This window comes from Rhizophagus irregularis, chromosome 12, assembly GCF_026210795.1.
Source record: "Rhizophagus irregularis chromosome 12, complete sequence".
In the NCBI taxonomy this organism is placed as follows: Eukaryota; Fungi; Glomeromycota; class Glomeromycetes; order Glomerales; family Glomeraceae; genus Rhizophagus; species Rhizophagus irregularis.
The window spans coordinates 2,028,298-2,040,841 of record NC_089440.1 but is presented as its reverse complement, the minus strand read 5'-3'; the positions used below and the strand labels follow the sequence as shown (position 1 = coordinate 2,040,841).

Here is a 12,544-nt window from a genome sequence, read left to right as displayed (position 1 = left end):
TTGTTCTGGATTATTAATCATAAGAAAATCTTCTGTTTCTCTAGTATCACAAATCTATCTCAGTGCTTTCTTATTAAGATACAAGAAAACAAATTGCCAACTTGAATTATAGAGAGGAAAACTAAGAAGAATATAACAAGTTTCTTAGGTATAGATATTCTGTTTCACAATACTATGTAGTAATTAAGGTTGCTGGAGAAACTAGGGGGTTTTGGCTAGTTAGCAAAATGCTGAAATAGCGAAACTTTGCCGAAACTATATGAAAGTCTTATTAAAAAGTTAGTAAAACTCTAGAAAAAGCGAAACCTGACAAAACTTATTATAAATGCTGAAACTGCTAAAACCTTGCCAAAACTATAATAAAACTATAGTAAAATCTTGGAAAAACTAATCGTATAATTTTGGAGAGGTTTAGGCAGGCAACCTTAGTAGTAATAGCCTTTAAATTGGGACAAATAACAGATTTTCTGGCTAACTTTCACTAAGAATTCAAATCAATATATCTGAAAAAGCTGCTGAATGTAGCTTCGTTTTGCTTGCATATTTCGAGATGTATTGCAGTGTAATATGTATAATTAGAATTAGCTTTAAATTCATGTTAGTTCACACATTTTTGTAGTTGAAATCGATTATGTGGATTAATATATTGATCGTTTTGTGCTGTTACAAGTTTTAGTTGTCCACAATTATCATCTCTCACAAATGTTTGTTCAAAGACAATATAAATGATTATATTGAATATATCTTTATAATTTGTTAATCAAATCGACGTAATCTTGCTAGTTATCGCATAATTCTTTATTTTTCTTTTGGCATGAATACTGTTTAAAAACAGACATATCAAGTCCTAGATTTATTGTGATGACTAAATTATCAAGGTATTATATAACTTCATTTATTATGTTTTCATTTTCCTTCATTTATTTTCAATCTATTTTGGATGCATTTCTTCTTTTTCTGATTTTGTACACATTAATATTGCTGCGATGCTGCTATTCAAACCAATCCTTTAAATCCCACTATTATTTTAGAACGTCATTAAAGAATATTTCAAATTGCTTACTGAAAAATTAAATTGCAATATGAAGATTGTTAACAATATTTTGGTAATAATGTTTAGCTGAAGTTTCAGAATTACCGCTGATTTGAGTCAGTGCAAATTAGCAGCATTAAATATAAAGAAAATCAAGCCTTGTGAATCTATTTGTTTAATTATATTGTACAGTTCGTTACTTTATATATTCCAGAACTGATGAGAAACTGCATAATTCTATCGGCTATATGATTATCGTCTTGAATAATTCTTTCCTAAATATCTGAAACAGTAATTTGATCATCAGTAAGGTTTTGTTTAACGTATATCTTCTCTTCTTATAGTGCTTGCCAATGCATTTAGAAATTCAGTGCGAAATACTATTAATGAATATAGCATACAAATCTTCCATCTTTATATAGAAGAAAATGTTTGAAGTATTTAGCAGACTTAACATCTTTAATCCACTTTGCATTTCCAGTTGGATATAAAGATGGAAATGCACATATGATATATTCTAATGTTTGAAATTCATTAACAGGATTACTATTCATTTGTGGCCATGTAATAGGATAATTATTATCCTGCATTCAATCAAAATATTTTTAATGATAACATCTTCGTGATATGTTAGGAGAAAATATGGAACAAATGTTTATGTAATTATGTCTTCATCATTTTTGAAATCTGATTCTTCATCAATATCTTGAAGCTGTTCATCAATTAGACCATCATTTGGTAAAGATCAAAGAACTTCATGATCAATCATTATATTATTAATGTACAGATAACTTTAAGGTATTTAACTCTAAAATCTCTAAATGCTTCCAGATTACTCTCAAATTTATGATGTATGACTAAAATATCTAGTGATGATGGATGTTAAAGAAGTTTTATAACAAATTTTTGGATGTCCTGGGGAAAATTAATTATATTTTCATGATATTCATGTTATTCTTCTCAAAGTCTGTAAACTGACATCTAAGGTTGCCTGCTTAAACCTCTCCAAAATTCTATGATTAGTTTCTCCAAAATTTTACTATAGTTTTATTATAATTTTGATAAGGTTTTGGCAATTTCGGCATTTATAATAGGTTTTGTCAGGTTTTGCTTTTTTCCAGAGTTTTGCCAACTTTTTAATAAGACTTTCATATAATTTTGGCAAAGTTTCACCATTTCGGCATTTCGCCAACTTGCCAAAACCCCCTAGTTTTTTCAGCAACCTTATTGACATTACAGAAAAAATTGTTGTAATCAATATTTCTTTGATTTCTATGAGATTCTGAAGTTCATCAGGCACTTCTCTTGGATCCATATTATTGTCTGCTGAGAATTTTTTTAGAAGGTTTTATTTTTTAGAAATATTATCTTACTATGGTAATATTGGTATTTTTTTTTATCAGTATTATAGATGAGAAGCTTGCTTTGCAGGTAGAATAAACAGTATGTTTGAATTTGTTAATTTTGTCACAAAATTTTTTTAAAAAATTTTGATCACTTTCACTTAGTGTATTAATTGCAACACGTATTTTTGTGTCATTTGCGCCGACTGCATCACTATCTTAAGAATTTAAGTCTTGATTCGTTGTATTTTAGATATTCTTCAGATAATTTCTTTATTTATAGTAGTGATTAAGACATTTTTTATGTTATTCATTCATTTTCACTACTAGCATTATGCATTTTCGTTCTTTATTACGTGTGATACATGTCTTTCGCTCTTCTGTGTCTTTTCTTACTCTTTTTTGCTGCCTGTTTTCACATTGCTTTGCAAGACATATTTTACATTGGTTAAGTGTTTTATTCTCTTTAGCTTTATGTTTTCGAAGAGTGTCATGATTTATGAATTTATTTTTCATTATGTATACTAAAGAGAAATTTCATAGTGGCTAGTATTTTACTTTGTTAATCAAACATCACATATCATTATCATCACTTCAAATTACTATATTTAGAATAAAATTACATTAATGTAATAAAAAAAAATGATTATGCGATTTTTATTAATTTTAATTTTAATAATTGTTAATGAAATGATCATATAATACAAGTTTAATACATTTATTTTGTTCTGTTTATTATATTTTTACATTCATTATAACATTTTTATATTAAATATTTATTACATTTAACACATTGTTTTATTTATTAGTGCATTTACTTAATTATTTATTATATTTTGTTTTCTTATTTTAAATTCAAGTAAAAATTTAATAAATAAGGTGATACAAGATTTTTTCACTCTGGACTCTTAATGGTTTCCATTTCCTAGTATAATATAATTTATTATTATTAGCTAAACAATATAATTAAACTATTAATATTACTGTACAAAGAATAATTAGTATATATCAGATATTATTAATTTAAAAATAGTTAATAAAAATGTTAATTATGATAAAATGTAATAAATAAATTAAAATATCATTTTTTCATTTTATTTATTATATAATTTTATTATATACTTTTAATTTCAGTTAATAATAAAAATTTTAATGTATAAAATAACAGGTTATAAAACATTTTTTTTTTTCATAAATTTATATGTAATTATAATAAAATTTTAAAAAATTATTAACTTTTAAATTGTATAGAATTCTGAAAATTTTTAGAATTTTTTTTTGAAAAAATATATAATTATTTTAATATTACTACATGCTTTTATTACATTCTGAATTTCTGAAATATATATTCAAAGCTTAAAGTTGAAAATTGTGACATAAAAATGGTTTTTAGTTTATATATAATCATTTATTTAATTAAAATAAATAGTATAAATAAATAGTACTTTTTAAAATTGTATAACTTCAATTTTTTTTTTTTTATATAATAAAAATAAAAAAAATTTTAATAAAATAATTTACTTATATTTCTTTTTTATATTTAAGATATTTAAGAGACAGATCATCATTCAACCAGAGAAAATGATCGACATTTTATAATTAATTTTACGGCTTTGTAATTAATAAAAAATTTTTTTTTGGAATTTCTTGTTCTTTACTATAAATTTTTTTCCAATAAGTGAAAAAAAACAGTATACAATAACTTTCATGTCCAAAAAAAATATTTCATAAACTTGCACTATAGGTATACATATGTAGTTTTAGTAGAAACTGTACAAGTTTAACAAAGAATGTGAATATTAAAAAGATTCAAATAAAGCTAAATAAAGATTTAAAAACCAAATAAAAAACCAAATATAGCTTAGTTACAGTGAAAAATGTTCAAAAATTTTTCATCCAATATTTGGGTTAATGGGAAATTTACTGTCAGAATTTTGCGTTTCTACATAGAAAAGTCAAAAACGTGAAACTCTAGCGATTTCAAACTTTGCAAGTGACTTAGCTAGGATTGTCACTATTAATTACCGTCTTTAAAATTTGTGTATCATATCACATGATGATATGACAATCTGGTAAAAAAGGAGTATTAGCCATTTTTAGTGATAATTTGCATAAATCGGCATTATTAAATTTCTTTGGTTGAGTGGCGATTTGTCCCTTAAATATAAGAATGAATTTATTTTTTACATTAAGTGAAATTTAATATTCTTATATTTCAAATCATAAAATGTTAAAAAAATATTTTTTTTTTTTTAAATTACTTATAAATTATAATTTTAAAGACTATATAAAAATCATTAATTTTAAAATAAATTGAATCTGTTAATTTATTTAGAAATATTTTGAATTGGTATTATCAATAATTTTGTTTTTAATATAATTTCAGCCAAAATTTATAATTCCGGCCAAAATTTCCTTTTAAGTAACGCTATACAATCTAAAAAGGCAATTTTGTTTTACGGGAATGTATTACACAAGATTCTGGGAAAAGAATTTTTATGTCGATCACTTAATTCCGGCCAAAATTAAAATTATCATGTGACGCCGGTGATGATCGCCATCTTACCAGTATCACCGACACTTTTTCCACCCCACGTGATTTTGTAATATTCATCACCGGCATCACACCCCACTGCGTTTTCACTGTTTATATTTATCTGAGGGGCAAATATATGAATCTTGACCTGTCACGTACGTGAAACTTGACCCACCTGCATGCACGTTGTCGATCCTATTCATGGTGTATTGTAAAATATATGTGATCAACAACGTGCATGCAGTGGGTCAAGATTAATCCATGTGACGGGTCAAGATTCATATTTTTGCATCTGAGGGACTCAGTTTTTTTTTGCCTTGCAAAATTATTTTTTTCACATCCCTTTAAATGTCACTGGTCACGTGGGGTGGAATTTTAATTATAAAAGTGTCGGGTAAATGATGATCGCCACCGGCGATAATAGCAAACTCCAATATATATATATATACAGTATATATATTGTATTTTAAAGAAAATTTTAATAAATTTATATTAATTGGTATTGATCTAATTACAGCTTGAGATTTTTTTTAAAAGTTTTAGGCTTACTATTATCACAGTATACTATTTGAATTATTTACTATAATTCAAATTTTCTTAATAGATGATTCTAATGGTATAAATCTCAACCATTAGATACTGAAATATTCAATATATACAATTTAAAATTTTAAACTTGATAAACTTAAGTTTACTACATTTAGGCCAAAACTTATATAACTTATGTAAATTATGCTACTATACTATTTGATGAATGTAAGAAACTATTATAATAAAAAACATTAATATGTATAAAATTGTTTCGTTATAAAAAAGTGGCTGGATAATTAAAAATTTGGGATTATCGGCATAAAAGATGCATCTGTAGAGATCTTTGAAAGCATTGTATAACAAAAGATCAGAAATTGTTCTTGAAAGAATACGAAAATTACCAAGGGTAAAATATGATAATGAGTTGCATTATACACAATGCATAGCGTTCTAAACAATACGTTGAATAGTTTTAATTAGAATAGCTTATAGCTTATTTATCTTTTATTTCGTCTTGTGATCTTATATTATGTCAAATTAAGTATCTATCAATTATCGAAAAACAGTTGTTTGATTATGAGTCAACATTTAAAACTCCTTGACCTCTTTCAGGATCTTGTAATCTATGTACACGAACATCAGGACCAGGCGAAACACTGCTCGCGTCCTGTGGAGTAATCAAAATATATTGTATGCGATCTGCAACACGTGCCGACTCGATCTATTTTTATATGGTAAAAATTTTATTAAGACGCGTAGAGTTTTAAGACAGATATCTTTATATTTACCATCATTTTCATGCTTATCCTACGGTTAACAGCGTCCATAAAAACATCAAACTCGTCAAGGCTTTAAAGTATAAATAAACAGAATTAAAATAGATTAGGGTAATAAATGGAAGTCAGCTTTATAATCTTACCACCGAATAGGACATCCCAAAGCTTCCCAAAGAGCCAATAATAAGCAAATAGTGGAGAAAGACTTTTCTCCGCCAGAAAGGGATTTCGGATCCTTGTCGTTATTTTGATTTAGTTGGTCATCAATCTGAACCTATATATCAACATTTTATTAGCTGCAATTTTTTTCATAATTTTCATAAGGGACAATTATTCAAAAATTTACGAACTCTCAGGGACAATTTATTACTCTGGTGGTCAAAGTCCAATTTTCCCGAATAACCACGTTTAGATAGTTGCATCGAAAATTGTATCCTAGCACGGACAGCAATAAACGTTCTAAAAAAATGCCACTTATGCATGCGATCATGCAAAGCCCGTCTGAGCTCCTAATATTATAATAAATTAATAAATTTTGAACTTGTTATTTTACAACACTGAAGAAAAACATTTTTAACGTTAACAATACATTGATAAATCGATCCATAAGCTTTATCTCATTACTCGCATTACGATAAGCATCTCGTGCAGCAGACATAGCTGATGAAACTTCTTCGAGACTTGCACCATGTCTTTGAGAGGGAAGAGAAAAGTCAAAAAGGTTATAAGATTCTAAGCTATTACCGAAATCATTCAAAATTTATTAAAAACGCACTCTCTTTCTCTCTCTCTCAATCGAGTACTAATTTCTTTTATTTCACGATCAAGTTCATGTGCTGGCTTCATAACTTCGACTCGTTCAGGGCAATAAGCTTTTGCTTGATCTATCCATTCCTGTATATTCAAAACATTGGCAATTGCATATAATTATATAATAAAGTTATAAATATACTTAAATTTAATAAATGAAATAATAAATACCTCAAGAGTGCGTTTTTTTTTATCAACTTCAGATGAAATTGACGCAATCCTTTCTTTTTCTGACGCTAATTTGTTTTCCCAGTGTTTTTTACTAACTTCGCTCTTTACTCGTATTCGAACCTTTTCTTCAATATTTGCCTTTTTTTGATAAACGAAAAGATAAAAACATATGAATATATATATATAGTATGAAGTATAATATCGGAGTTACTATTCACAACTCACGCCAAGACTTTCAGCCTCGCTTGACAGTGAATCCAGTCTCTGCTGAATATCTTCAAATTCATTCTCTAAAGGTTCATGTTCTTGAGTTATTTTTACCATTTTTCTTTGAATATTGGTATATTGTCCCACATACATTTCAATCTCTCGCTCAGTTTCCTGCGGAAATGTGATTATTTAGAATAGTAATATGTGATCAATTACATAACAAATCAACATTTTAAATATTATACTTTTATAACTTCTTCAAGAGCAGCGATGTTTGCTGGTACATCTTGCTAATATAAATAAATAATTTAGTACAAATAACTTATTAATATATTGATGTAAATGATAATTAACCTGCAGATCATCTTTTAGTTGTAGAATTTTGTTATATAATTCTTTTTCTTCCCGATGATCGTCTTGTAATTTGCACTACAAATTTGAATGAATAAATTATTATTTTTTTTTACATATAAATATATCACTAATTTAATATATTACTTGTAAAATCCCTTTTTCTTCATTTGCTTTTTTCAATTCAAATTTAGCTCTCTCCAGTTCAGCCTTGTAACGATTAGATGTTTCTTTAGTATCTGATAACTTCTTTTCCGTATCTCTAAATCATTTAATAAGAATAATAAGACTAGTTATTTCTTAAAATCTTTTTACTAAACAATAATAATGCGATAATTCACCGAATCTGGCGATCAATATCTTGATTAAATCTTGCTGGTCCTCTGTACTTATTGATAGATTGTGTTGAATATCCACCGCCCCTGAAAGTACGATGTTTTGAAAAGTTAATAATGGAATTTAAATTATAAACACAAAATTACTTACTTATGACCAACTTTATATCCATCGATAGTGTAACAACCCTCAACATTACGAGGAAACCCTTTTCCATTGTTATACATTATTTTATCAGCTTCCGCGCGATTTTCTACAAGAATTATCGATTCAATTCGATTATTATTGATGAGACGGCGTTTAACATTTTCATTTTCAATCTACGAAAATGTAACGTATTAAATTAGACTAAAGATCAAATTTAAGTAATGGTATAAAACATCGACTGGTATAGACACAAACTCTCAGCGATCGTAAAATGGTAAGAAATCGTTCATCCGGTTCTCCTATTGTGTAATCGAAACGATCATCCTCGCCGACAATAATTGGTGAATCACTAAGAAAGAATAATATAAAATTTAAGCATTTCGTACATAGATAAAGAAAAACTATATTATTATACTATTTTTACCACTTATATCTTTTCATTATGTCTGCCAAAAGCCTTTGATCATTGTGATTGTTAACAGCAAACGTACTCAAAGTATTACCGATTACAGATTCAAGAGTTTCGCTCCATTCCGGTTTTAGCAATTTAATAAACAACCCAAAAGGTCCCACAGGTTTTCTATGCCATCTACGCTCTCTATTGATAGCGCTAAGAACATCAGGTATTGCTTGACCAAAAATCTTGAGACGATCACTCTTCTGATCACTTAATTGTTGCAAAAGTCTTTCATAACGTATAATTTCTTCTTGACATCTTTGAAGTTGACCTTCCCAAGAAAATTTTTGACTTTGGATGTGATCAATTTTTTCTTCAAGCTCAGTTAATTGTGATTTACATTGCTTCTGTCCTTCTATTAATGCTGCATGTTGTTCTTCTGATACTTTAATAGCGTTTATTATTTCGTTACGTTTTTGGAGATTATCATCCTTAAGTTTTGATGTTTCCTCGTTTATTCTTTGTTGATGTCTTTCAACATCTTGTTTTAAGCTTTTAATAGAATCATTGATTTCTCTTTCTTCGTTCTATAGGCGATGCATATATGTTACGTTAATATACAAATCGTTAAATCTTTCAAATTTCTCTTTACCTTTAGTTCGTTTAGTTGCTTCACTTTATCTCTGATATGAGCATTTAATTCTTTTTTCTTTTCTTTCAAAGGATTGATAGAAATATTTGTCAAACTATGATATTTTTGTTCCAAATCAAGGACAATTGTATTAATTTCTTCAAAATCAGCCTACATTAATTATGAAACAGAATTAAAGATTAGAAAACTCTGCTGTAAGGTGTTTTTTGCATATGATTTCTGTAACTGCCTTTTTTTTAGAAGCGTCGTGATTACTCGATAATGAACGAACATAATTATTCTTACCTCCTCCTTTTCGAGTTTTTCTTGTAAATTCGGTAAACGTTTCATGGCCCGTTGTAAATTCCTTTCGGCGTCATTAACGATCCGTTCTTGTTCTTCAACCTGAGCCCAAGCCATTTGTTCCTTCAATGAAGAGAGGGACTTTTCAAGTTCACGAGCTCTTTGCATGTCCTTAAATCTTGCTTCTGCTTCTTTAGCCTCTTTGAGAAGGTCAGGTAGAATTTCATTCTTGTATTTGATGATTTCTCTTGTAGTATCTATACTTTCGCGAATAAGTTCGTAATCAGAACTCAATTGAGCTAAATGTGTTCCTTTCATGAAGAACTTATGAAAAAATATTTTAAATATTAATAAATTTGTAACTGCGATTCAATATTTCATAAATGAAAATATACCTTATATTTATCTTCGGGACTTGATGTGTGTAAAAATTGACGTGCAGTATCTTGAGATAACACATTCAAAGGGTTATCTACTTGTATCGCCATATGATCCAAGATTGCGTTCAAATCTTCTCGTTTTGTGGAAACTGTCTTTCCATCTTGAGTTTTTAACTTGTATCCATTACTTCCATCACGAGTAATTCGACGTTCAATAATGATTGAATCGCCATATATTTCATGACGAAAAGCGTCTTCTCCACGATTTCGAAGCTTCAAAGTAATTTGTGCAACACTATAAAATATACATGGAATACATGGAATGAGTTTTTTTTCGTTAGCGAAACAGAAAAAAGGGGATAAACATATATTAATTACTTGGCTCCTTCACGAATAAGCGATTTTAAATTTGAAGCACGATTTGTAACATTAGCTTTTCCCCCAAGGCAGACCGTGATTCCTGTTAAAATTGCACTTTTTCCACCTGAACAAAATAACAAAATTTAATAAATCGAGTTGTAAAAGGAAATAAAAATCAATATATTCAATATCACACTTACTCCCATTATGTCCTATAATGAAATTGATTTTAGGACCAAAAGACACTTTAAGGAATTTATGGCACATAAAATGAACTAATTCAATTGATTCAATAACGGCAGATTCTGCCGTAGACTAAATAATAATAATAATTTAATTGATTAAAACTATTGATATTGTTCATTCTGTATTTAATAATAATTAAATTCTTTACTCCATTATTCCTTTTGCGAAGCATTGTTCTTTCAAATTCCTCAACAACTTCATCGTTTTCAAAATTATCTTCTTCTATTATATTGTTAGGAAACGCGCTTATCTCTTCTGTTGTTGAGCGACGAGCGCGTTTTGGATTAATATACCTTGATTTTGACTTAAACCTTGACCTAGCTTGACGCTTTCATATTGTCGTAAATTAAATTTTAGTATACTAAATTGGGCAATAATTTTTACTTGGCTCAGAGCCAAGTGCCTGTTTCCACTTCTATAATTGAGGTTTTCGAAGCAGTGAAATATGAATAAATATTACTTACTTGATCGTCAGTTGACTCAGCTTCCTCTATTTCACTTTCAATGATTTCCCGATATTGTCTTTTTGAAGACGACATTGTATTATTTTGAGAGTAAAAAACTATACAAAGCTCCTTTCGTAAATTTATACCAAAAGTCCGAAGTCCGAAGCCTGATGTAATACGAACGCGTGATTTACTTTCAACAAATTGCTGATCAGCTGATCAGTCACTAATATGTCGCAGGAGTGATCACAGTATTCACTATTTTTATCTCTCGCGTCTTTTTTTTAATGAATCGTCCGGAAGGCATAGAACAAAATTATGAGCGTTTCATAATGATACTATTTTTTTTTTAACAGATATTTTGATACTTTTGATACTTTTGATAGGCAAAGTTGTTTAACAGGACCAGCACACAAAAAGTTTTTGAAATGATCTAAAATCGTTTTTTGCGTCGGAACATGTGACCGGAATAAATAAATTTTACCGGAATTTAGAAGGGTCGGATGATTATAATCGTTTGGAATAATCGTATTTGTATTGTTAATGTTTCCGAAATCAATAAATCTTCTGCGTCACGTTCCGGGTTTAAAAAATTTTCACGGATTTAGCACGTATCCACCTTAACGTACGCACCACCGTGCATGCGATTTCATTGGGTGACGATCACGTGGAGGACAGAGAAATTCACGTGATCGATTTTTTTTTTCATAGTGCGTCAGAGACGCAAATTTTTATTACCTTAGTAAGAAACATTTGATAATTCTAGCCGGCTTACATCTTAATGCAGGCCAACTTAGGTTGCGCTGTAGGGCGTCCTTAACGTACAGTAGGGGTGTACAATATTAACGTACAAACTGGCCCGAGTTTAGGAGTTATGCACTTGCACGTGATAGCGTTAACGTTAACTCCGGCCAGTTCGTACATTAATATCGCTGTACATTAAGCAATCCCTGCGCTGTAACACCACAATAATTTTAGCCAAAAACGATTGAAATGCTAGTTTTTTTACAAATTCTATCACGATATAGTCAAACTCCCTAGCGTATATAGTCAATAAAATATGCAATGATGATTGGCTAGTTGTCACGTGCCGGAATAAAATTGTCAAAAAATCATAAAAATTCCGTTTTATTCCATAATACAGCAAAAATTCCGATTTATTCATTTATTATAAAAATAACTACCAGTGAAAATTTAGCGATCACGTGACCAATTTTAGGTAGGTTTTGAATACAGATTTTTGTAAAATTAATTATTTACGAATTATCATATAAAAAGTCAAAAATTTATATTTAAAATGTATTTTTCTCGTCTAGGTAAATTTGTAGAGCGTTCAAAAATACACATACCATGTAAGTTTAAAAAATGTATGGCATTTATATTGTGTTTTATTCTTATTTTTTTATTTATAAAAATGGAATTTTCCCGGGTTTCTGTAGTGCGTTCGCTTCGATAATTTTCAGATCACGTGAATAATTTGATCTCAAACATTTTAACATTTTCGTCTTAGATTTCTTTCTGCGCCACTTAAGATCCG

The 12,544-nt window shown here is 28.7% G+C and overlaps 1 protein-coding gene across 1 annotated transcript; it reads right to left on the bottom strand.

The window, feature by feature from the left end:
- Positions 1-5,566: 5,566 nt before the first annotated feature.
- On the bottom strand, positions 5,567-11,117 carry OCT59_004009 (uncharacterized protein). The gene is made up of 22 exons (XM_025309342.2): positions 11,026-11,117; positions 10,710-10,889; positions 10,516-10,630; positions 10,334-10,439; positions 9,971-10,250; positions 9,579-9,899; positions 9,294-9,443; positions 8,669-9,228; positions 8,500-8,593; positions 8,248-8,417; positions 8,103-8,183; positions 7,909-8,023; positions 7,765-7,839; positions 7,656-7,700; positions 7,426-7,581; positions 7,201-7,338; positions 6,995-7,113; positions 6,809-6,911; positions 6,570-6,728; positions 6,363-6,493; positions 6,232-6,292; positions 5,567-6,164 (listed from the first exon to the last, which is right to left on the bottom strand). The coding sequence occupies exons 1-22, from the start codon at positions 11,098-11,100 to the stop codon at positions 6,018-6,020; spliced, it is 3,381 nt and encodes a 1,126-aa protein (XP_025176663.2). The 5' UTR covers positions 11,101-11,117; the 3' UTR covers positions 5,567-6,017.
- Positions 11,118-12,544: the final 1,427 nt, after the last annotated feature.